The 25489-nt window shown below is 51.4% G+C and overlaps 2 protein-coding genes across 3 annotated transcripts; both read left to right on the top strand.

Annotated features, from left to right (window-relative positions):
* The first annotated feature begins 2248 nt into the window (after positions 1-2248).
* On the top strand, positions 2249-8204 carry GAL3ST1 (galactose-3-O-sulfotransferase 1). Of its 2 annotated transcripts, none has more exons than XM_045886428.3 (2): positions 2249-3365; positions 4190-8204. In XM_045886428.3, the coding sequence occupies exons 1-2, from the start codon at positions 3235-3237 to the stop codon at positions 5328-5330; spliced, it is 1272 nt and encodes a 423-aa protein (XP_045742384.2). In that variant the 5' UTR covers positions 2249-3234; the 3' UTR covers positions 5331-8204. The 2 variants fall into 2 exon arrangements, with proteins under 2 accessions (XP_045742384.2, XP_045742385.1); XM_045886429.3 differs by having other exon boundaries at positions 4187-8204.
* Positions 8205-17773: 9569 nt separating this feature from the next.
* LOC135362464 (SEC14-like protein 4) lies at positions 17774-18515 on the top strand. Its single transcript, XM_064577698.1, has 3 exons — positions 17774-17806; positions 17911-18050; positions 18136-18515. Exons 1-3 carry the CDS (start codon positions 17774-17776, stop codon positions 18362-18364), a joined length of 402 nt encoding a protein of 133 aa, XP_064433768.1. The 3' UTR covers positions 18365-18515.
* Positions 18516-25489: the final 6974 nt, after the last annotated feature.

The raw sequence follows: 25489 nt of genomic DNA, 5'->3' as shown, positions 1-25489 counted from the left end.
CACATTATTAGATCATGATGTGTTTTTGAGCCAGTCCACTTAGCTCTGTCTTGTTTTGTTAATGGATACAGAAGACTCCATCTGGGAACAGGCCTTGGTTTGTGTAACAGACCCCCACTGATGGACGTTGAGGTCATTTCTAATTTTTTAAATTTCTGACCACGCTGCCATGAACACCATGTCATGTGGGACTTTGCCCAAGTGTTTATGTGGAATCGTTGGAATTTGGAGAGCTTATACCTTCCTCCTTTGCTAGAATGAACTGCCTTCTGGAAACATTCTCCCCCATTCTCGTTTACCCCTGACTTGTCCACCTTGCCCACCTAAGAGTGAACAGAGATACGTCATTGTCATGAGGGAGGCCAAATTCCCTCTTGCATAGTTTCTTCCTCTGCACATTGCTTCCTTATATCCTTTCCCGTGATGAGAAATTTCTAGAGGATGAGCAGAAGACTCAGGGACTGGTGCTGGCTGCTGGGATGAGGCCTGGAGTGCCCCTTCTCTGAGAAGGGTTTATGGGTGCCTTGGGTAACTTTCCCAGAGGGAAGGATGTGGGGTCCTCCTCCAGGCAGGCTATTGAGCCTCTGCCCCCAGGGATGGTGGGGACGTGCCGTGCGTGTGGTCACGGGGCAGCACGCATGACTTCTTGTGGCCTCAAAAGCCCAAGGCCTCCATGCCGCATGTGTTAGAGCTGGAGTGGAAAGTTTTGTGCCCTGGTATTACAGCTGAGGGGAGGGAGGAAGGCGCCCTGAGCCCCGGCTCTCTCCTGGGCTCCCATCCCTCAGCATGAACTGCCCCGCTTACAGTTCATGCCTCAGTCCCCTGCCGTTAGGGATGCCACAGTTAGACCAAAAGACTAGACCGAAAATTCCCCAAACCCAAAACAAACAAACAAAAATTACACCCAATGTAATTTTCAGATAAACACTGAATAATTTTTAGTATGTCCTGTGCAATATTAAAATTTTTTTTTTAAGTTTTTTTTTTTTAAAGATTTTTTATTTATTTATTTGACAGAGAGAGACACAGTGAGAGAGGGAACACAAGCAGGGGGAGTGGGAGAGGGAGAAGAAGGCTTCCTGCGGAGCAGGGAGCCCGATGTGGGGCTCGATCCCAGGACCCCGGGATCATAACCTGAGCTGAAGGCAGACGCTTAACGACTGAGCCACCCAGGCGCCCCGCAATATTAAAATTAAACAACTTTTGGGGCACCTGGGTGGCTCAGTCGTAAGCGCCTGCCTTCGGCTCAGGTCATGATCCCGGGGTCCTGGGATCGAGCCCCACATCGGGACCCCTGCTCAGTGGGAAGCCTGCTTCTCCCTCTCCCGCTCCCCCTGCTTATGTTCCCTCTCTTGCTGTGTCTCTGTCAAATACATAAATAAAATCTTAAAAAAAAAAAATTGAACAACTTTTGGGGTACCTGGGTGGCTCCGTTGGTTAAGCGGCTGCCTTCAGCTCAGGTCATGATCCCAGGGTCCTGGGATCGAGTCCCACATCGGGCTCCCTGCTCAGCGGGGAGCCTGCTTCTCCCTCTCCCTCTGCCTGCCACTGCCCCTGCTTATGCGCGCTCTCTCTCTGACAGGTAAATGAATAAAATCTTTAATAAATAAATAAATAAATAAATAAATAAATAAGACAACTTTTGGGGCGCCTGGGTGGCTTCATTGGTTAAGCACCCAACTTGGTTTCAGCTCAGGTCATGATCTCGTGGTAATGGGATCGAGCCTCGCGTCGGCGTCGGGCTCTGCGCTCAGCACGGAGTCTGCTTCAGATCCTCTCTCCCTCTCTTTGTCAGGCATGTGTGCGTGTGCTCTCTCTCTAAAATAAATAAAATCTTTTTTTTTTGAAGAGTTTATTTATTTATTTAACAGAGAGAGACAGAGAGAGAGAGGGAACACAAGTAAGGGGAGTGGGAGAGGAAGAAGCAGACTCCCCACTGAGCAGGGAGCCCAATGCGGGGCTTGATCCCAGGACCCTGGGACCGTGACCCGAGCCGAAGGCAGACGCCTAACCGACTGAGTCACCCAGGCGCCCCATAAATAAAATCTTTAAAAATAAATAAAATTACACAAATTTTTTAAAAAGATTTTATTTATTTATTTGAGACAGAATGAGAGAGAGAGAGCACATGAGAGGGGGGAGGGTCAGAGGGAGAAGCAGGCTCCCCGCCGAGCAGGGAGCCCGATGTGGGACTCGATCCAGGGACTCCAGGATCATGACCTGAGCTGAAAGCAGTCGCTCAACCAACTGAGCCACCCAGGCGCCCAAAATTACACAAATTTTATTCATTGTTTATCTAGAATTCAGATTTCCCTGGGCAACCCTGCCTGCTGGCAATCAGAGAGAGGAGGTAGGTTTGTGCAGAGGCCTGGCTGTGTGAACTGAACCCTCTCCTTCCTCACTCTGAACCTGTTTCTCCATCTGCCTGCCCTATGGACCCAGGGGCACAGGGACCAGTGAAAAGAGATGAGGAGCCTCAGCTCCTCACTGGGCAGCTGGGAAGGGTGGCACAGGAAACAGGTAGTCTGGCTGGGTCTTTAGGAAGCTGAGAGATTCAGGCCCAGGGAGGCCCCTGACCCCTCCTTGTGAATAGCCCTGGCCCCAGGCCTGGGGGGAGGGGGCACCGGGAGAGGGTCTTCTTTTTCTGTCTTACAAAATGATTTCATTACGGGATGCCTGGGTGGCTCAGTCGGTTGAGCGGCTGCCTTCGGCTCAGGTCATGATCCCTGGGTCCTGGATCAAGCCCCGCATTGGGCTTCCCACTCAGCGGGAAGCCTGCTTCTCCCTCTCTCACTCCCCCTGCTTGTGTTCCCTCTCTCGCTGTGTCTCTCTCTGTCAAATAAATAAAATCTTAAAAAAAAAAAAAAAATACAAAATGATTTCATTACGAAGCCCCAAAACATATAAAGTAAACTGATGACACCTGGGTACCCACCCTACCCTTAAAAATTAAAACTGAACCAGGCAGTAGAACCTGCTTCCTGCCCCATCCCCCAGTCTCTCTCTGCATTGGCTTTGCCCACCGTCTCTGTCTGTACCCCTGTTGCTGTGTCTCTCCATGCATTTATCTCTCTGTCCCTGTGTGAATCTTGTTGGGGGGGCCACAGAGCCGGCCAAGGGCCAGCCAATGTCAAAGGCTGCCTTCGACCCAGCCAGGCCTGGGGCAGCACTGGAGGCTCCCTGGGGCTGGCCTCCTGATGCTTGCCCTGCTCTGTGACCCCACAGGTATCTGAGATGCCGCTGCCCCAGAAGAAGCGCTGGGTGTCCATGGCCAAGGGGCTGGTGCTGGGAGCGCTCTTCACCAGCCTTCTGCTGCTGCTGTACTCCTATGCTGCCCCCCCACTGCACACTGGCCTGGCCTCCACGTGAGTGGCTCTCCGGGGGGGCCAAGCAGTGGGGGTGGGGTGGGGCACCCTGGGCCCTGCATCATGCTATGCTGGATGTGCAGAAATTGTGCTGATTAGGGCAGAGCTCACTGTGTAACCCTGAGCCTCAGTGTCCTCCTCCGTGAAGTGGGCATAATAACAGAGCCTGCCTCATGGAGCATGCGGATCAAATAACACTGTCTGTGTACACGGCTGGGATTATCCTCATCTGAGGCTCCAGTGGGGCTGGGACATGGGGGTGACTTGTCTGAGAGAACTCCACGGGCACAGGGCCCAGGCTGAGACTGGATTCTGTCTGCCTCCAAGCCTGGCTCCTAACCATGAGGCTAGCCCACCTCCTCAGGGGGCTGCTCAGCCCGGGCCTGGCATGGTTTGTGCTCTTGGTTGGTGGTATCAAGTTGAACTAGAGGAAATTACCGAGAATTGATTATTTTTGGTCAAAAACCGACCTACAAAATCTCATGTGGTCCAACCTAATGCTAATTCGTGATAACGTGTACCATGTGGTGGCCACGAATGAGACAAGAACCAGCAAGCCTGTCTCACTTTGACCTCACACCAACACCCCAGATGGGCCTGTTATTTTCCCCATTTCGTAGATGAGGAACGTGAGGCCAAAGAGACCAAACCACACGCCCAAGCATCGCAGCCTGGACACAGGCCTGTCTGGTCCCCTGTCCTGGCCTCCCTGCTACCCACCATCCCCAATAGGCCTGATCTTTAGACTCCAGGGCGCTGGGGTTCTGCCTCCTGAGGGCCCCCAGCAGCCCCTGAGGCTCTCCCCACCATTCCATCCACAGCAGGACCCCGGAGGGCACAGCGCCCTGCTCCCCGGCGCCAGGTGAGCCCGAGGCCCTGACCCCGGCCAACGGCTCTGCGGGAGGGTGCCAGCCTCGACGCGACATCGTGTTCATGAAGACGCACAAGACGGCCAGCAGCACGCTGCTCAACATCCTGTTCCGCTTTGGCCAGAAGCACGGGCTCAAGTTCGCCTTCCCCAATGGCCGCAACGACTTCGACTACCCGGCCTTCTTCGCTCGCAGCCTGGTGCAGGACTACCGGCCCGGGGCCTGCTTCAACATCATCTGCAACCACATGCGCTTCCACTACGAGGAGGTACGCGGTCTGGTGCCGCCCAACGCCACGTTCATCACCGTGCTCCGCGACCCCGCCCGCCTCTTCGAGTCCTCCTTCCACTACTTCGGCTCGGTGGTGCCCTTCACGTGGAAGCTCTCGGGCAGCGACAAGCTGGCCGAGTTCCTGCAGGACCCAGACCGCTACTATGACCCCCACGGCTACAACGCCCACTACCTCCGCAACCTGCTCTTCTTCGACCTGGGCTACGACAGCGGCCTGGACCCCGGCAACCCGCAGGTGCAGGAGCACATCCTGGAGGTGGAGCGCCGCTTCCACCTGGTGCTCCTGCAGGAGTACTTCGACGAGTCCCTGGTGCTGCTCAAGGACCTGCTGTGCTGGGAGCTGGAGGACGTGCTCTACTTCAAGCTCAACGCCCGCCGCGCCTCGGCCGTGCCGCGCCTCTCCGGGGAGCTGTACCGGCGCGCCACGGCCTGGAACGTGCTGGACGCCCGCCTCTACCGCCACTTCAACGCCAGCTTCTGGCGCAAGGTGGAGGCGTTCGGGCGGGAGCGCATGGCCCGCGAGGTGGCCGCCCTGCGGCGCGCCAACGAGCGCATGCGGCGCATCTGCATCGACGGGGGCCGAGCCGTGGACGCCGCCGCCATCCAGGACTCGGCCATGCAGCCCTGGCAGCCTCTGGGCGCCAAGTCCATCCTCGGCTACAACCTCAAGAAGAGCATCGGGCAGCGGCACGCGCAGCTCTGCCGTCGCATGCTCACGCCCGAGATCCAGTACCTGATGGACCTCGGCGTCAACCTGTGGGTCACGAAGCTCTGGAAGCTCATCCGGGACTTTCTGAGGTGGTGACATCCCGCCCACCGGCAGCCCCCTCTGCCCGCTGGATCGCTGAGGAGGGGCTGGGCGGGGGCCGGCCGGCCTTCCCTGGGTCCTCCTGGTGCCCCCCCCAGCTCTGGGGGGAATGAGGTGGGGCTGCTGCGGGGGTGCGGCCAGCCGGGACTGGGCCCACGGCACACAGGGCCTCAGATCAGTATTTGCTTATTCTAGCCTTTTTTTAAGAATTAAATCCCCTTCCCTCCAAGGAAGAATGTTCTATTTCCTGCCTCCCCTTAAAGGGGAGAGTTCAGAAGTAAAGGCATTTGATGTTGTGTTTTTTGTTAATCAGCCTCAGTGGTGCTGACTGGTGGGGCCCTGGGTGGGAGGTGACTGATGAGGATGGGGGGACCCTCAAGAGAGCATGGCAAGTGCCTGAGTGTGTCTGTGGGACAGAGCCCAGTGGTGTGGCAGGGTTTGGTGTGCACCTGTTACGTGCTGAAGCCCTGTGTGGTTGAAGGACTCCCAGGAGCTACCAAGACCTGGAAGATCATGTGTGTGTGTGTGTGTGTGTGTGTGTGTGTGTAGGAGTGTGCGTGTGATCATCCTGGGGCTCTACCAGTCACTGACTCCAACTCAACACTGGTTATGTGTCCAGCATTAGGCTGAGTGGGTTATCTCAGTTCATCTTCATCAAAACTCAGCAATGTGGGAACTGTCATTCCCTCGTGTCAGAGATGAGGAAGGGAGCTCAGAGAGGGAAAGTCATCTGGCCAAGATCACACAGCAAGTAAGTGCTAGGACTGGAACAGGGGCTGGGTGGGATGGAATGTGTGGCCAGATTAAGATAGAGTCCATGCGTGCGTGTGTGTGTGTGTGTGTGTGTGTGTGTGTGTGATGGGGAGGTGGGGAGTACCTGGTGTAGCACTGAGAGCAGGCCCCGGGCCCAGGCTGAGGGTTCCTTGTATAATCTCATTAATCCTCACAGTCACTCTTCGAGGTAGGCACAAATACCATCCCATATTACAGATGTGGGAATTGACATTCTGAGAGATCAGAAGGGACTTAACTGAGGTACACATCAGACCCAAAACTAAACCTTCTCCCTGGGACCCCAAGCCCCTTGCAGCAGTGTGGGGATGCCTCAGCCCTAACCACCTGCCTCCCTTGGCCTCCCCAGGGGGACAAAGGCCCTTTCTGGGGCAGAGGACTTGTGGGTCTCTAACTAGGAGCCAGCAGCCAGACACGAAATGTAGAAACCACAGCCAAAGGAGTTTATTGGAGAACTGTCTGTACCAGGCTCCAAGCCAAGTATTTGTACACCTTATCTGAATATCCACAACATCCCAGCTTCATAGACCAAAGCTCAGAGAGGTTAAGCGATTTACTGAAGGCCACACATCTAATTACTGCCAGAACTGGATTTCAAGCTGGATTAGTTGTCTCTTAACCCCTCCCTGGATCTGAATCAGTCTTTCTCCTGGGAGTGAGTTTCTGGCCCAAGCAAGGTGGGAAGAAGTTAGGGTGACCAACTCTCTCAGTATCCTGGGACTGTCCCAGTTTTTGCACTGAAAGTTCCCAAAGCCCAGGAAACTCCTCAGTCTGGGCAACCAGGATGGTTGGTCAGCCTGGGAGTTTTGAACTCACCAGCCCCCTGCAGCCACCGCCTGCACCCTCCTAAAGTTCTCTGTAGCAAGAAATAAGCACATCTTTGAAGCTTTATTTAATTCATATGGAAAGAACTAAGCAAAAGAAAGGAAGAAAGAAAGAAAAAAGAAAAAGAATAGCTAAGGTATTATTGACTCCAAATTCATGAGATAATCTCCCCCCCACATACTTTTTATTAATCAAAGAGAGATATGAGTTAGTGCAATATGATAATATCTTGGGTTTGTGGAACCTCATAATTTTATTTCCTTGGACACTTAAAGGCCTATAAATACCAATAATAATATTATATGTCATCGAATTATTTATTATTAATATTGGCACTTCTAAGCCCTTAGGGATCCAAGGAGAATAAATCAGGCAAATAGTAGATGCCAAGAATATAAATTGCTCCATTAGTATTTACTATCTGCCTGGTTTGTTTTAAGAACATTAGAGTTATTAACTCATTTATTAACATAATTAATATTTTAACAATGAGTAGTTGCCTGGTACTGAGCGAGCACTTTGTGCTCAGCTCTGTGCCCTGGGAACATGGACAGTTCCTTTGCTCTCCTGAGGAGACGACCAAAACACAGAGAAACTGAGCAACAAGCCCAGGGTCACCCAACCAGGCAGCCATAGAGGCAGGATGCAAACCCAGGTCAGTCAGACACCAAGGGCTGGTGCTTGCAGCTTCCAGACCCTCGGTGCCATTCCAGTTGGCCACCTCAGCCTCGGGATGGAGGTCTTTTCCATGGTTGAAAATGTATGAAGTCTCCAAGGGGCGGAGCGGCTTGTAGCCTGCAGGAGCCAGACTGCTCTTGCCATACCTGGGCAGCAGAGGGCGCCATGGTGCCAAATTTGGTCTTAGCAGGTCAGGCAGCTCCCAGCCGCCAGGGGCTGGGGGCACCCATGGTTAGGCCTGGGCTTACAGGTGAAAGCCAGGGCGAAGGTCATGGCTGTCCCCTGGGAGAAATTCAGTGGAACTACCTGTTCCTCTCTGTAACGGGATGAATTGTAACCCCTAAAAAGATCTGTTGAAGTCCTAACCCCCAGTTCCCTATGACTGACCTTATTCGGAAATAGGGTCTTTGTACATGTAATCAAGTTAAGATGAAGTCATCAGGGTGGGTCTTAATCCAATACGGCCGGTGTCCTTATAAGAAGTGGCAATGCCATGTGAAGACAGGCAGAGATTGGCGCGGTGCAGTTACAAGCCAAGGAATGCCAAGGGCCGGCAGTGACCTCCAGAAGCTAAGAAGAGGCAATGAAGGATTCTACCCGGAGTCTCAGAGGGAACATGGCCCTGCTGACACCTTGGTTTCAGACTTCCAGCCTGCAGAACTGTGAAAGAATAAATGTCTGTTGCTTTAAAGCCATCCAGTTTGTGCCGCTTTGTTACACAGCAGCCTCAAGACACAAACACGTTCGTTCTCTGTGCCCCGGCCCCTGCTCTGGGTCAGGCCTCTGTCCCTCACCTGGACTCCCTCCCCCAGGCTTGCGCCTATGACCCACCTGTAGCCAGAGGCCGGCTTCGGCTCCGAGCCCTCCATGGTCCCCCTCACGCCTGGGGAGAAGCCATGCGGCTGCACACGTCTGTGGCTTCGCACATGCTGTTCCCTCTACCGTAACGCCTCCTTCCCACTGCAGGCCTAGCATTGCTAAGTGACTTCAAAGCAAGCTCTGCTGCCTCCTCTGGACCTTCTTCCCTGACAGCCCAGTCCTCAAGCTAGCTTAGGGCCGCCGGGCTCCCCCATCTCAGGTCCGCTCACCCAGGGCTTCAACTGTGGATTTGCTTGTCTGCGAGGCCCTGACAGTATGCTTCTCTGGGACAGGATCTTCGTTTGTCTTGACACAATCAGCCTCTAGTGCCCAGGCCAGTGTCCGGGACACAGTTGGTTTTCAATAAATGTTGGAAGAGGAAAGGAAGGAAGGGAGGGAGGGAGGGAGGGAGGGAGGGAGAGAGGGAGGGAGGGAGGGAAGAGAAGAAGGGCTCCTGGGTGACTCAGTTGGTTAAGCATCTGACTCTTGATTTCAGCTCAGGTCATGATCTCAGGGTCGTGGGATGGAGCCCTGTGTCGGGCTCTGTGTTCAGTGGGGAATCGTCTTGAAATTCTCTCTCTCTCCCCCCACTCTCTCTTAAAAAAAAAAAGAAGAAGAAGGAAGAGAGGAAAGGAGGGAAAGTGGAAGAGAGGAAACAGAAAAAGGAGTGTGAAAGTAGGGCAGAGTAGGGAGAGAAAGGTGCTTCCATCTTTGAGGGCCTTCCAGAGCCTACTTGCCTTGAGTGACCGGGCCCCCATTTTCACTGGAAGGTAACACATTAACCAATGCACGCAAGTGCAGGAATGAGTTCACAAGGTGAAAAGTCGTGTGTCGCTGGGATGGGACACAGGTCAGGTAAGCTTTGACAGGGGTGGGTAGAGGTAGGGACCCTGGGCAATGCTTGCTCTGGGGAGTAGGCAGGCCCTGGGCAGGCTGGGGACAACCCGGGGTGCTAGAGAGCATTAGAGAAACAGAAAGGAGAGGTAGCCCTTGCCAACTTCCCTTGCCATCACATCTTTGGTAAGCCCTTACTGAGCACCTTCTGTGTACAATGCGCCATGCTGGGTGCTCAGGTGGGAATATACAAAGATGAACCAGACTCTCAAGGAGTCCGAGGCAGAGAGCTGTGAGGGGCTCACAACAGCTGAGCAGAGAGAAGATGACAATTTAGTCAGGGAGGGGAGACTCACTTGCCAGCAAATAAAATAAATCAGAAAGATAGTGGATGCAAGATGATACTGCAGGGAAAGGCATTCCAGGGAGAAGAAAAAGCTGGACAGGGAATGGTGGAGAGGCAAGCGGCCTGAAATAAGAAGGCGAGCAGGACAAGTCAGCTCCAGAAGGACCCCAAATGGTCTTGTACTTCAGGCTCAGGGGTTTGCAGTTTCTCTCCATGGTGGCACGGAGCCAAGGGGGGCTTTGGAGCAGGGGCAGGATGTACTTGGAGGCAGGCTGCCGGAGGATGGACCAGAGGTGCTGGGAGTGGGGAACCTGGGAAGGGGACAAGAGGGCCTGGGCCAGGGAAGGAGCAGGGCTGGGTGGCCTGCATTTGCCCCAGGGGCTAAAGCTCTAGTCTATGGGTCTGTGGGGTGCTGAGGAGGTCCTGTCCTACAGGAGAGGCAGATCTACTCCAGTTACCCCCACGTAAGACCAAGGGAAGACCCATCGCAGGGCTTAGCCAGGTCACCCAGGTGCATGCTCTGCCTGGTGCTGGGCACGTGGGACTCAGATGGGATCAGACAGTCTCGATTGTCACTCAACTGCTGCACGGCCTCAGGCCTTCTGCTTCCCTCTTCCAGGCTCTGTTCAGATGGGGAGGAACAGTCTGGGGCTCCCAGAACACACGAAGACTTTGGTCTCAAACCAGGAACGAAGCCCGAGCTGCTGGGGCCCTGCACATCTCCGCTCAGCCTCACCACTTCCCGAGGCCCTTCTCCAGCCTCCAGAGCCACGCACCCAGCAGGCCAGCGGTGCCCGCAGGATTGACCGCGCCTGGGGCGGCCCTCCACCCAAGACCGAGCAAAGCTGGTGTGTAAATATCCTCAGCCCTCAGGTGGGAACTCTCAGGTGCCCGGTGCACACTGCCTTCCACTGGTCTCTACCAGGATTGAGCTCTGCCTCACTTCCCTGTGCAGCTGCCGCCCATCTTCCATCTCACTCCCCCCGCTCCCCTATTTGGGTCCCCCATCCCATCACCTCTGGAATGAACTCCCTGCATTGGAGCCGTGGTCTCTGAGTCGGCCTCTGGGCGAACCAGACTGAGACAAGTACCTACTGTGTGCGAGGCCCCACGGACACAGCATGCTCTTGTTACCGGACCGAAGGGGGTCCGCTCCTTGGTGAGCCCCAGGCGGAGACTACACCAGGGGGGCGTCGCCTCTCAAAATGATTTTTTTTTTTTTAAGATTTTATTTATTTGAGAGAGAGAGAAAGAGCACAAGAGGGGGGAGCGGGAGAGGGAGAAGCAGACTCCCCGCTGAGCAGGGAGCCCGATGCGGGACTCGATCCCAGGACTCGATCCCAGGACTCGATCCCAGGACTCGATCCCGGGACTCCAGGATCATGACCTGAGCCGAAGGCAGTTGCTTAACCAACTGAGCCACTCAGGCGCCCTCAAAATGATCTTTATTTGCAGCAAATAAGGAGACCTTGGGGCATAATGTCCAAAGCTGTGCCTCCCTGAACAGGGGTAAGCAGGCTCCTTTTATTAGGGCTTGGGATGAATATTCAGAGGGGGATTTTAACATGATAATGAAGCTAACCCTTGGACACTTTATGATTCACCAGCAGCAACTTCCTCAAGTGTTTCTTTTCCTGTTCCAGCACTTGTCAGTTTCCAAAAGGTGAAATGGAGAATTAGGCAGAGGATTCTAGGAGTGTCCTGAGTCAGGGGGTCCTAGGAGTCAGGGGCTCTCACCGGTGATAATCTCCTTGTCTTGGGCTCTGGCTCTCTGCCTGTCCAAGCGGGCATGGAGACAGTCTGTGGCCAGGAGTCCCCTGTCACCCCTCACCCGAAGGCCAAGTTACACACCCACCTGCTGGGTCTGGACCTGGGAAGTCTCTCCTCATCCCAAAGCCACGTGCTCTAATAGCTGGTCCTGACACATCGGGTAGTAGATGGAGCCTGGGACACATCGGGACACAATGACAGCAGGTTCCAGGCCTTTGTTGGGGGTGAGCAGTGGCCAGCCCAGCTCAAGGAGGCATCTGATGGGAGTAGGAGGTGGGGGACTGAGGCAGAGTGGACAGCTGTGTGTGTGTGTGTGTGTGTGTGTGTGTGTGACAGCAGATGGTGTCACTTTCAACACGCCCACATCAACGTAGTGGGGCAAGCATCACTGTCCTCTTTACAAATGGCTATTTGAACCTAGGGCAGCGAGTCCAGGGACCATTGCCTCAGGGACCTAGCAAGGAATAGGCCCTGCAGGTCACCTTGAGGTAGGGAGTAGAGGCCCAGGAGGAAGGGGCTGGCTTTCTGGGGGGAGGGGTAGGCATGGCAGGGCTGCCACTGGGCGAAAGACAAGAGGCCTGGGGGAAGCCACAGAACGGGACCTGGACACAAGACCAGAGAGTCAGACCCCATCCTGGCCACCGTGGGAGCACGGGTGGACAAGTGGGTGATCTGATTGTGACAGAAGACACTGGCCAGGTAAGTTGGGGGAAAGAGCCCTACACTGGCCTCAGTTTCTCCTTCTGTCCCAGGAAGGCCCTGAGGTCCCTCTGAGCTCTAGAGCTCTGGGTCTCTTCCCAACTCTGAGGGTCTTGGTGGCCAGAGGCCACACTGGCGCTATCCAATAGAAATATAACAAAAGCCACAAATGCGAGTCACGTGTGTCATTTCAAATTTTCTAGTAGCCACATTCAAAAAAGTAAAAAGAAACAAGTGACATAAATTTTAATAATGTATTTTATTTAACCTGATACAGCCAAACTATTATCATTTCAATATGTAATCAATATAGAAATTATTACTGAGGGGTTTTTTTTTGTTTTTTTGTAACAAGTCTTTGGAATCCTGTGTATATTTCATACTCGCAGCAGATTTCAGTTTGCACCAGCCACATCGAGCCTGTGGATGGCACAGGTAAGGGCTGTTGGCCTGGTAAGGGGAGGCAGGTCACGACCTTAGCTATGGTGGCCAGGGCGGGGTGTTGGGGGGGGTGCGGTTAGGCATGGGTTTTCCTCCCTAGCCTGTGAGGGTCTTTAGGGTCTTTCCCTCGTGGTTGCTCATGGCAAGCAGGGGCTCCAGGGAGATTCACACGTTTCCATGAACACAGAGGGAGCAACCAGGCAGTGGAGGCACCCATTCCTGCCGTCAAAGTGCTCTGCATCTGGAAGAGGGCATATTCCTCCTAGGTCAGGAATAAACCCTGTTACAAGAAAGCTGAGGTCAAGAATTGGGTTCAGATCTGGACTGAGCAAATCACATCATGAGTTTGAGCCTCAGTTTCCTGACCTGGGTAATGGGTATAATGACAGTATCATGTCGGGATTAATGTAATGCTTAGCGCAGAGCCAAACACCCCCTTGTGTCCTTGAAGACAAAGGTTAACAGCTCATTTGGGGTGGGGGGCCCACAGAGAAAGACCTTTGAGCCCTCTTTTGGAGGCTGAGCAAACTGAGACCCAGAGAGAGAGGAAATGACCAAATCAAGGCCACAATGGGGCTGCTAACTCTTTGTCCAGTGTTCTTTCCTCTGCCAGATTCATCACTTTTGAAGTTTGGCTTTGATCCTCAGTCAGCAACTCTTGGGGCCTGCGTGTAGAAAATCCCCTCCCAGGCTAGGTCAAGCTACCCCTCACTTAGGCCTGGACAATGGGCTCTGGGCCAGATGTGTGATTTGCCTTCCAACTCTGACACTTGCCGGCTGTGTGACGCCAGGCAAATTGCTCAACCTCTCTGAGCCTCAGATTCCATGTAGCTTACCCTCCCACCAGAATTGGCTCTGAGGATGGAGATCAAGCATCGGAAGAGGGCTCCTCCCTGCTCCCACAGACCTGAGGGAAGAGTCTGGCATATAACTCCAAACTGTATTTAATCCACGTTTAATCCTTTCTGAAGCTTTGGGCAACTGGCTTGTTATTATCCCATTTCCCAGACGGAGAAAGCTAACTGCCTGACTTGCCCCAGGCCCTGGTTTCCCTAGCACTAGTGGGTCCTCTCCTAAGGGTAGGTGAGATCTGCCGGCCTGAGGGTGGCTGGCCAATCCCCTGATGGCCCTATGGAAGCCCTCTGACCTGGGTATTTCCCTGCTCTGTCCTTTGTTCCGGGACAATATCCAGGATGTGCTATCTGTCCTGCCCAGCCCTCATAATGACTGCCTCCTACTTCGGCTTAAATTGGGGACAGAGCATGGAGTGGAATGAAGGTCATGGGCAGAAAGAGGAGTGTATTAGGTATCTATTGCTATCTCTATATCAATTATAACAAATTACTCCAAAACATAGCCATTTAAAATGGCCATGAGCATTTCTTTTTTAAAAAAAAAAGACTATTTATTTGTCAGAGAGAGAGAGCGGCAGACAGAGGGAGAAGCAGCCTCCCCCTCTACTGAACAAGGAGCCCGATGCGGGACTTGATCCCAGGACCCTGAGATCATGACCTGAGCCAAAGGTAGATGCTTAACTGACTGAGCCACCCAGACATCCCAAACATTTCTTATCTCCCAGTTTCTGTGATCAGGAATTATGGAGTGGTATAGCTGGCTTGTTCTGGTTCAGGATCTCTCACGAGGTTACAGTCGAGATGTCAGCCAGGACTACAGTCATCTGAAGGCTTGAGTGGGGCTGGAGGGTCTGCTTCCAAGCTGTCTTCTGTATCTAGCAAGTTGGTGCTGGGCTGTTGGTAGGGGTCTCAGTTCCTCCCCGACAGGGCATTCTCTGGACAACATGGCAGTTGGCTTTCCCAGAGCAAGTGATCCAAGAGAGCAAGGAAGAAGGGGCAACGTCATTATGACCAAGCCTTATAAGTCATACCCCATCGTTTCTGCAGTATCCTCTTGGTTACACAGATCAGCCCAGCTTAGTGTCAGAGGGGACTAAACAAGGGGGTGAAAACCGGGAGGTATGGCTCATGGGGGGCCATTTTGGGTGGCTACTGCCAGGAGTTACAATAATGACTACTATCTTTTGAGCACTTATTCTGTGCCAGGCACTGAGTAAGATAATCTGTGTTTATCATTGCCTTTTTTTTTTTTTGCACAACAACCCAGTGATGTAGGTACTATTATCAGCCCCATTTTGCATTGGAGGAAACTGGCTCAGAGAGGTTAAACCACTTGACTAAAGTCACTCAGCTAGCAAGCGGCCAAGCCAGGTGAGTCTGACTTTAGAGGCCACTGTTTACCATCTTCCCAGAGAAAGAGCTTGGGGAAAAAGAATAGAGAAGAGAATTGCTCTTGAGATAAATGTTGGAATCCCAGGAACCTGAATGCACAGACAAGAAACCCCTTTTCCATGGCCCTGAGAATGTGGCCAGAGTTCCCACGCTCAGACTGCTTCTCAGTGGAATAAGGCTGGTATCAGTTTTGGCTGCTGGGAGGAAACCAATATAAAACCATGTCAATGGGTGCCTGGGGGGCTCAGTCGGTTAAGCGTCTGCCTTTGGCTCGGGTCATGATCCCGGGGTCCTGGGATTGAGTCCTGTGTTGGGCTCCCTGCTCCCTCCCAACCCTTGTGCTCTCTCTCTCAAACAAATAAGATCTTTAATAAATACATACATACATACATACATAAAACCACGTTGACGATCACACACACCCCAGCTAGTGCAGAGTACACAGTAATTCACATGCCTGAATGGAGAGAGAGAGCTCAGAATACTTAATATGTGATCCACAGCTTTTGTAAATCTGTCAGGGCAACTTGCCTCTGAACAGGTATATAGTTTATACAAGTTATGACACTTCCCCAGCTCAAAGTCTTTGCTCAGACAGTTCTCTCCACCTACAAATGTCCCTCAAACTGCCACCAAAGCAGAAAAGAATCCTAGCTGGAATCCTAAAGACCCAGTCTAGGGACACCTGGGTGGCTCAGTCGGTTAAGCGGCTGTCTTCAGCTCAGGTCATGATCCCGGGGTCCTGGGATCGAGCCCCACATCGGGCTCCCTGCTCAGCAGGGAGCCTGCTTCTCCCACTGCCTGCCACTCACCCTGTTTGTGCTCTCTCTCTCTCTCTCTGACAAATAAATAAATAAAATCTTGCCTCTTACTAGCTGGGTGGGACCTGGGGCAGGCGACACCCTTCTGCTGGGTCTCAGTTTCCTTGTCTGTTCGTGGGAACCTAGACCCTTCTGCCCACCTTGCAGGGTTGTCATGAGGCCCATGTGAAATCAATGCAGAGACCAGTGCTGGGGCCCTGGGGACCAAGTGAAACCACTCCGTTCTCATCAGCTAGGGGCACTTAGCCAAAGGGCTGTAGCAGCAGGTAAGAAGTGGAGTGTGAGCCCAGAGACACAGTGCTGGCTCCTGGAGAGCCGGGGGGTGGCCCCAGCAGCTGGGGTTGGCCTTGGGGCAGAGCACTGTCCTTGCCAGCCTACTGGGACTGCTAAGTAGGACCTGATTTCCATTTCTTTATAACACCCACTGGGTGTTTTTCTGATCATAATATCAGGCCACACTCATCATGGAAAATCTAGAAAGTGTACACAAAAATGCCATGAGATCATAGAAATAACCTGTAATCCCACCAATACCATGAGGTTACTTTACATATAATTTTTTTTAACACAATAGAGCTCCTACATGATATACTGTTTTGTTCGCTGATAATTTCAGGAACGTTTCCCCAAGTCATTAAAAAATGTCTTCTTCTCTAGTGTAGTTGAAAGGCTGCAGAAGGTTCCAGGGGAGTGGTTCTATATGTTAGACTTAAATATCCCCTTCCTGGCAGCCCCACTTTCTCAGTTGGACAGAGCTAGTTCCATCAGCTCCATGAACCTCTTGAATTATAAATCTGAGAACTGGGCACCTGGGTGGCTCAGTCGGTTAAGCATCTGCTTTCGGCTCGGGTCCTGGGATCGAGCCCGTCTCGGGCTCCTTGCTCAGCGGAAAGGCTGCTTCTCCCTCTCCCGCTCCCCCTGCTTGTGTTTGCTCTCCACCCTCCCCATGTTAAATAAAGAAATAAAATCTTAAAAATAAAGAAATAAATCTGAGGACTGAAGAGTGGCTGGCAGTGGTGAAGAGCTCTATTGTTATGTTATTTTTTAAAATATTTATTTATTTAGTTTTATATTTAATATTTATATTTAATTAATAACTCCCTTCAGGGTTCCCAAGACCCTTTCAGGGGGCCCTCAAGGTCTACACAATTTTTCATAATAACACCTAAATGTTATTTGCCTTTTTTACTCCCATCCTCTCATGAGTGTACACCAGAGTTTTCCAGAGGCTATTTGTGATGACATCATTGTCTGAATCTAAGGGAATGCATTGGGTTTTTTTTTATCACTGGTGAGGTTCAAATGTTTCTTCGTGCTAATGGGCTATTTTAATTTTTTGTTTATTTGTTGCTTTCTGGTGTCTCTGGTGTCTCTTACCCATTTTCTAGAAAAGTATTTTTCTTATTGATTTATAAGTGTTCTTTACATATTAAGCACATTGACCTTTTCTCTCATATTTGTGGCATTTTCTCCAGTTTGTAGTTTGTTGCTATCTTTGACTTTTGACTTTGTGTTATGTTGTTTCATTTGAGAGGCTTTTCCTTTGATTTCTCCATTGCTTTTATGCATAAGTAATTCATACCTATCACAGGATATGTTAGGTATTTACCTCTGCTTTCTTCTACTTTGTTCCTACAATGACCCTATTCCTTTGTCTGTGGACCACCATTGGCTATCTCAGAACAGCTTGTGCAGGAACTGACACAAGCTTGCCCCCCAGTTCTGGGGGTGCTGGAGCTGTAAAAGCAGGTTGACTGGAAGCTCAGTCTCTAAGGAAAAGGAAGCCCAGGTCAGAGACAGCCTCTCCTCAACTTTAGGTTCCAGAATGTGCTAGTCTGAGTCCCGACTAAGATGGCCAATGGGCCAACACCTCGAGAGATGGGGGCAGGGTCCCAGGTCTGGAAGGGCAGGCCTGGGGGCAGGAACAGCTACCTAAGCTGAGACCTAGAGCCTCTAGGCTTCTGCCCCCAGGGGTACCAGAAGCATGCCAGGAACGGGGAGCAGTATGCCACAGGACAGCCCTGGGCTTTGCCTCTCTGGTCTTTGGCGAGCTTCCCTGAGCCCCCACAAGTCCCCACTCCTCCTCCTTGAGCAGGGGCTGCCAAGTTTATCCACCCTGACCAGCCGCCCATGGAGTTTGGGGGCACCATGAATGACTTGATGGCAACCCCAAGGGCCTGACCCTGACCAAGGATGCCCTTCCCAAGGATGGGAAATGAGGGGTGATGACCATGGGGTAGTGCTCGCTCACCAGCCCTCACCCACAGATCAAATACGGGGGCAATGTGCCCAAGAACTACTACCTGCGCAACCAGGTGAGGATGAATTATGAGCACACAGTGACCGTGGCCCGAGGCTCCTTCATGCAGCTGGAGAACGAAATCCTGTTCCCGGGCTGTGTGCTCAGGTAGGCGGCCACGGCAGCCCTGGGCACAGTCGGGAGGGGCCCGGAGCCCGGGCAGGTGGCATTAGTGGGGCCTTGTCTCCTGCAGGTGGCAATTCGCATCAGAAGGGGCAGACATCGGCTTCGGGGTTTTCCTGAAGACCAAGATGAGCGAGTGGCAGCGGGCAGGGGAGCTGGTGGAGGTGCTGCCCATCCAGCGCTACGAAGTCCACGTGGTCCCTGAGGACGGGAGCCTCACCTGCCTCAAGGCCGGCGTCTTTAAGTATTGGCAGGAAACAGCTCCACTTGGAGCTGGGGGCCGGGGGCTGGAGTCTTGATGTGCATCCAGGTTTTACCAGGTAGGGGCCCCTGGCTCCAGTAGACAGAGTGTATAGCTGGCTTTGGGCTCTCAGGCATGACAAGGGCTCCCTGGTCTGGGTCCCGGCACAGGGATTTACACCATGGAGGGCGAGGTCTTGGGTGGGGCACTCTGTCTGAATGTCTGTACCTCAATGCAGATGTCCTGAGGTTTGACAACATCTACAGCCTGGTTCATTCCAAACACTTCAGCTCCTCTGTAGAGCTCCACAGACCAAACCTTTATGGAGAAGATGGAGAGATTCTAGGCAAGCCTTGTGGCTCCCATAGCCTCCTCTTTGATCTCTGGGTCCACAATGAATTCACAGCCTTCCCTGGCCAGACCCCCTGCAACCTCCCTAGGGATGGGAATCCTACAACAGCTGCTCCCAGCCCATTTGTCACAGTGGGTCTACATCTTAGGAACTGCTAGGACTGTGTCCCAGTGGTGGCCAGACAGCCACAGCAAAGCAACCAAAACATGAAAAAATGAAGGCAGTGAGCCCTGGGAGCCCATTTTTAAGGGCTCACCATGCACCCCTACTCAACAATCTATTCCAGAATTTTGATAGCAAGTCTATTCAACTGATTCGCAAATCCAGTGGCTGGTTCCTATCATCCTCTATGATTCTACCATGTGATTTTGCACAGATGGCACCAAGGTGCTGGGACCAGTGGGTAGGGGCAAGTTAGCTGGAGAAGTGCCATGTGGGCTGCAGCCCGGTGGGGGAGGGGAGGGCACTGGGGAGCCAAGTCAAGGATAGAGGGATTTCCCTGGCTTGGGTCCCTTGGCCCCATGATCTACCATACCCCACCCACCGTTCCATCTGTTTCTAGCAACTGCCCTCGCTACAGTCTTCTTGAGATATGGGCTGAAGGCCAGAGCTGTTGGCCAGATAATGGACATGTCCGCAGCAGTCCCCACCTGCCTCCTCTCCTGCTGCGCTCCCCCCCAAAGCCTCCACTCCGGGCCCACGCTCCCCTGCCCCAAATCTTGGTCTTTGCTCAAGCTGCCCCTCACCTAGAAGGCCGGCCTTTCTCCTCTCTGTACAGATTTTCTCTCCAGCACGCAGTGCTGAGTCAGAGTGAGGGCATGTACTTGGTGTGTAATTTATACCCATGAGATTCTCTCTTTTTATTGTACAATCCTGGGAGCTTCGACAAACACAAACAGTCCTATGACCACTGCCACAATCAGGACACATAGCAGCTCCATCTCGCCCAAAATTCCCTCCTGCGGTCCCTTTGTCATCAACCCCTCCCGCACCCCAGCCCTGACAACCACTGATCTGTTCTCTAACCCTGCAGTTGACTTTTCCAAAATGCCAAGTTACGCGGTATGTAGCCTTTTGGATCTGGCTTTCTTCCTTTGGCATAACGCCTCTGAGAATCATCTGTGTTGTTGCCTGTGTCAATGGTTGGCTCCTTTTTGTGGCTGAGTAGTATTCCATTGTGTGGATGCGCTGCACAGTGTCTATCCGTTCCCTGGTTGAAGGTTAGCTGGGTTGCTTCCGGTTTGGGGCGATTACTAATAAAGCTGCTATATGCATCTGTGGGCGGTTTTTGTGTGATCCTGTTTTCATTTCTCCAGGGTAAATACCCAGGGGTGGAAATCACTGCTGAGCCATATGGGAAGGATCTGTTTAATGTTCTAGGAAACTGGCAAACTGTTTTGCATCATTTTGCATTCCCACCAGAGCATTTGAGCATTCCATTTGCTCCACACCCCTGCCTCGGCATCCTTGGTTATTCTGATGTTAGCCGCTCTAATAGGCACGTGTTGGTATTTCTGTGGTTTTAATTTACATTTAATTTACATCACTAAAGACTAGTGCTGTTGAGCATCTTTTCAGGAACAGGGCATAATCTGTGAGATAAGGCAGACCAAAGTTCAAGTCCTGTTTCTGGCACTTACTGTGTGACCTTGACCAGATCTCTCTGAAGCTCTGTTTCCTCATTGGCAAACGGGGAAGATAATGGTACCTACCTTTCGGGTGGTTGCTGTGAGGGGAAATGAGATCCACAGGCACACAGTGAGCATGGTGGGTGGGGCGGGGTGGGTGAACAACACTGCTCAGGAGTGCCGATAAGTGTTGGGGCCCACCAGAGACCCCACACATGTCCCACCAACTTTGCTCAGGCAGCTTCATCTCACCTGCTCTGCTCACTCTGGCTGTCCCAAAGGCCACTCTGTCATTCACGTCAGCTCTGATCTCCCAGTGCACCCTGGGTCTGGTGCCTTCCCCATCATCTCCTCCGAGCTGGCTGCTGGCTCGTCCTAGCGTGGCCAGCCCTGCCCCTGATCTCTTGCATCTAGGTCTCAGTGACCCTCTTACTTCTGTCCCTGAATTTTTTTTTTTTTAAAGATTTATTTATTTGATAGAGAGACACACAGCGAGAGAGGGAACACAAGCAGGGGGAGTGGGAGAGGGAGAAGCAGGCTTCCCGCAGAGCAGGGAGCCTGATGCGGGGCTCGATCCCAGGACCCTGGGATCATGACCTGAGCCGAAGGCAGACGCTTAACGACTGAGCCACCCAGGCGCCCCTGTCCCTGAATTTGACCTTCCCACTTACCCTGTTTCTGGACTTTCTTCTCTTAATTAGCCAATAGCTCAAAACACCTGCTCTCCTCAGGCCATTAGAGAGCCGTCCCCCATCCCACCCTGCAGAGACCCCTTGGCCAGATCCGGGGCATGTGTCATATGTTCTCTGTGGCCCTTGTCCAGTCTGTGCTAGTTCAGCGCCTGGTGGCTTCCACTACCATCAGCTTGTGAACTTACACATCTTTCCATGGACTCTTCCCTCGGGGCAGTGATTGCCCCTCCAGACTTGGGAGTCTCGTCCCTAGTAAATGGTCTTGCATCCATCCCAGCTCAATAAACATCACAGAACAGTAATGCAGACCGCAGCTGTCTACTTGGGCCCTGAGTGCAAGGCATTAGGCCTGCAAGCTATGTTTGGCTCTCAGAATATCTTCCATTCTGAGGGTTGGTACAACCTCGGCCATGCAACAATGACTCTGACAGCAGGGCAAGAAGCCCTTTGCGCATGTCCCTCCCTGCCGCCCTGGCCAGGCCCGGCCTTGTCCACTCACCCAGGGCCTCCAGGACACCACCCCCCTGCAGCCATATCAGAGGCTGCTGGTGTACCTTAGGGGCCGAGGGGGAAGGAAGGCTGGAAGTCTCCGCTCTGGGAGCACAGATGGCCCTTGGCCAGAGCTGGGTGGGCTCTTGTACATACATAGCTGAGGAGTTGGTGGGACACACAGGAGCTCCTGACATTTCCCATCCAGTGTCCACTGACAGTCTCGGCTCTAGGCCAGTGCATAGTGTGCAGCAGGTGCATAGTGAATGAATGAATGAATGAATGATGCCAAATTCCTCCTCCTCGGCTGTGTGTAGGGCTCTGATGCATTTCCAGGATGCTCTGCTGAGAGGCTTATCCTGTGTACCACAACTCCAGGGTCTCCTGTCTGACTCACGGTCTCCTGAGCCTGGGCTTCAGGCTCGCAGCCAAATGCAGCCGCTGTGAGCAGGAGCCCCTCATGGCCCACAACCTGAACTCAGCAAGCAACAGATCTCAGACCAGCCTCGCCACCAGCGCAGGCCTCGGGGCCTGAGTGCAGGCTTCGGAGAACTAGTTCCCCTTCCAAGGACAGAGAAAGCTTTGGTGTGGCTCAGCCCACGGGGCTCTTCCAAGGCCTTGATGCTCATTCTACAGCTCCTGTCTCTTATAACGGGTCCCTACTCAGCCTTTTGTCTCTCTCTTTCCTCTCCTCAATTCTGCCCTACACCTGGGCTTAACCTTGTATTCAAAAGATACTTTCTTCCTCTCTCTCTGTGCTTCCTCACTGAGCATGTCCTGTCCAGAGGAGCTGGCCAGGCTCCACAGAGTCTGTGTGCTGACATGTCCCAGCTGGGATACCTGGAATGGGGGGAGGCAGGGACTCCAGAGTCCTGGGCTCTTTGTCTGTGTTTCTGCCTTTGAGGGAAACAACAACAACAACAACAACTTGTGTTTCTCGAAAGTTAAACACAGAGGGGCTCCTGGGTGGCTCAGCTCATTGGGCATCTGCCTTCGGCTCAGGTCATAATCTCTGGGTCCTGGGATCGAGCCCCACGTGGGGCTCCCCACTCAGTGGGGAGTCTACTTCTCTTTTTCCCTCTGCTGCTCCCCCCCAATTCCTTCTCTCTCTCTCTCTCTCAAATAAATAAATAAAATCTTAAAAAAAAAAAAGTTAAACATAGAATTGCCATATGGCCCAGCAATTCCACTCCTAAGGAGATACCCCAAAGACTTGAAAACAGGGGTTCAAACAAAGACCTATACACCCACGTTCACAGCAGCACTATTCACAACAGCCAAAAGGTAAAAACAACCCAAGAGTCCACCAACAGACTAATGGATAAATACAATGTGGTGTATCGACACCACAGAATATTATTCATTCATAAAAAGGAGTGAAGTACTGGTACAAGTTAGAACATGGATGACCCTTGAAAACATGGTGCTAAGTGAGCAAAGCCACACACAAAATGTCACATGTTGTATGATACATTTTATGTGAATGATCCAGAATAGGTAAATTCATAGAGACAGAAAGCAGACTGGTGGTGGCCAGAGGCTGGGGGAAGGGGGAAATGGGGATTGACTGTTTAATGCAGGTTCTCCTTTGGGGTTGATGAAATGTTTTGGAACTAGCTAGGAGTAGTGGTTGCACGATATCGTGAATGGACAAAATACCACTAACGGTACGCTAAAAAGGTTAATTTTATGTTATGTGAATTTTATCCCAATAAGAAATTTGTTAAATTTAAATTTAAATTTTTTTTTTTAAGATTTATTTATTTATTTATTTATTTATTTGACAGAGAGATAGAGAGAGAGCACGAGTAGAGTGGCAGGCAGAGGGAGAAGGAGAAGCAGGCTCCCCGCTTAGCAGGGAGCCCGATGCGGGGCTCGATCCCAGGACCCTGGGATCATGACCTGAGCCGAAAGCAGACGCTTAACCGACTAAGCCACCCAGGCGCCCCTAAATTTAAGTATTTTAAAAATAACATTTGTGGGGTTCAGTTGGCAGAGCGTGTGACTCTGTCTCGGGGTCATGAGTTCAAGCCCTATGTTGCGTGTAGAATTTACTTAAAAACAAACGAACAAACAAATAAATAAAAACAAAGTAACATTTGTGGATTCCTTTACCCCAAATATAAAAGTAACACACGTGCAAAGAAATAAAATCCACAGGGCAATATGGGTTGGCCACACAGTCGTGGAAAAATAAAAACTACATGAAGAACAGAAGGGCTGACCGACTTTATAAAGTCAGACTTTATAAATAGGTGGGAAGGGGGTTGAAGAATTAACTGGCACCAGGAGCCACACACAATAACCAAGAAGGATGTGTCAATAGAATGTTCCAGGGACTCCTGGCTGGTTCAGTCGGTTAAGCATCCAACTCTTGGTTTCAGCTCAGGTCGTGATCTCAGGGTCATGAGATTGAGCCCCGCATCAGTCGCCATACTTAGCACAGAGTCTGCTTGAGATTCTTTCTCCCTCTCTCTCTGCCCCTCCTGCTCATGTTCTCTCTGTAAATTAAATAAATAAATCTTAAACAACAAATGTTGGCAGAAAGCAGAGAAAGGGGAACCCTCTTACACTGCTGGTGGGAATGCAAGCTGGTGCAGCCACTCTGGAAAACAGTATGGAGGTTCCTCAAGAAGCTAAAAAAAGAGCTACCCCAGGACCTAGCAACTGCATTACTAGGTATGTACCCCAAAGATACAAACGTAGTGATCCGAAGGGGCACCCACACCCCAATGTTTATAGCAGCAATGTCCACAGTAACCAAACTGTAGGAAGATCCCAGATGTCCACTGACAGAGATGAATGGATAAAGAAGATGTGGTATATATACCCAGTGGAATATTACTCAGCCATCAGAAAAGATGAAATCTTGCCATTTGCAATGACGTGGATGGAACTAGAGGGTATTATGTTAAGCGAAATAAGTCAATCAGAGAAAGACAATTATCATATGATTTCACTCATACGTGGAATTTAAGAAACAAAACAGAGGAGCATAGAGGAAGGGAGGGAAAAATAAAACAAGACGTAATCAGAGAGGGAGACAAACCATAAGAGACTCTTAACCATAGGAAACAAACTGAGGGCTGCTGGAGTGGAGGGGGGTGGGGGGATGGGGTAACAGGATGATGGGCATTAAGGAGGGCACGTGATGTAATGAGCACTGGGTGTTATATACAACTGATGAATCACTGACCTCTACCTCTGAAATTAATAATACACTATATGTTAATTAACTGAATTTAAAGAAAAATAAATAAACAAATCTTTTTTAAAAATAGTATGTTTCCAAAACTGCTCTGTCCAATGCAGTGGTAATTGGCCACTATTTAAATTTAAATAACTGAAATTAAAAATTCAGTTTTTCAGTTCATTTCAAGGGCTCAGTAGCCACATGGGGTTAGTGGCTGTGGACAAAGACTTTCTCCTTGACCAAATTCAGCATGGCTTTTCGCAGCTTGTGCGGAACCCCCCTAAAATGCCCACTGAGGAAGCTTGTAATTATACATCCTTTCTCTGCCCCTTTGAGATGTAAATCATCTACCACTCAAAACTATCACCTCAAGGACCTGAAAACCATCTCTTCAAAATGCAAACATTCAAGGAAATGACTTTTGATCCTGCTCCCAGTTCTTGTGGGAGGATAAAAGCTTAACTTGGGGCAGTGAATGAGGGGCGATGCTTGCTCCAATTTGCACCACTCCTCCTGTTGTAAAAATACAGAATTTTGTCTGCCTTAACTAGTGCCCAGCTTTGTTTATCTTCGACACTACTAAATTAGCCAGTGTGGACATAGGACATGTGGAAAATCCTGTTGGGCAGTGCTTTATATTATGATGACATCATCAAATCTTCCCAAGAGGGGGCCACCTGAGCCAAACTAATCTTTCATCTTCTAGGAGAGGAAGCCTCCAAAGAGCTCAACCGATAAGGAGGAATATTAAAGAAGCAAATCAGACCAATGATTCATAATAACAGAAAAGCATAAAAAGACATTTTGGAGGAAGGAGGGACATTTTAAG

This window comes from Mirounga angustirostris, unplaced genomic scaffold (genome assembly GCF_029215605.1).
Source record: "Mirounga angustirostris isolate CCGP_5_RB_7025 unplaced genomic scaffold, mMirAng1.0.hap1 SCAF_14, whole genome shotgun sequence".
Taxonomy (NCBI): domain Eukaryota; kingdom Metazoa; phylum Chordata; class Mammalia; order Carnivora; family Phocidae; genus Mirounga; species Mirounga angustirostris.
This window is presented reverse-complemented; position numbering and strand designations above follow the sequence as displayed.

Coding starts and splice junctions, on each gene's coding strand:
- GAL3ST1 (XM_045886429.3), top strand. CDS start 3,235: ATGCCGCTGCCCCAGAAGAAGCGCTGGGTGTCCATGGCCAAGGGGCTG. Junction 3,366..4,186: donor CACACTGGCCTGGCCTCCAC/GTGAGTGGCTCT, acceptor TTCCATCCACAG/CAGGACCCCGGAGGGCACAG.
- LOC135362464 (XM_064577698.1), top strand. CDS start 17,774: ATGGAGTTTGGGGGCACCATGAATGACTTGATG. Junction 17,807..17,910: donor GCACCATGAATGACTTGATG/GCAACCCCAAGG, acceptor CCTCACCCACAG/ATCAAATACGGGGGCAATGT. Junction 18,051..18,135: donor TTCCCGGGCTGTGTGCTCAG/GTAGGCGGCCAC, acceptor TGTCTCCTGCAG/GTGGCAATTCGCATCAGAAG.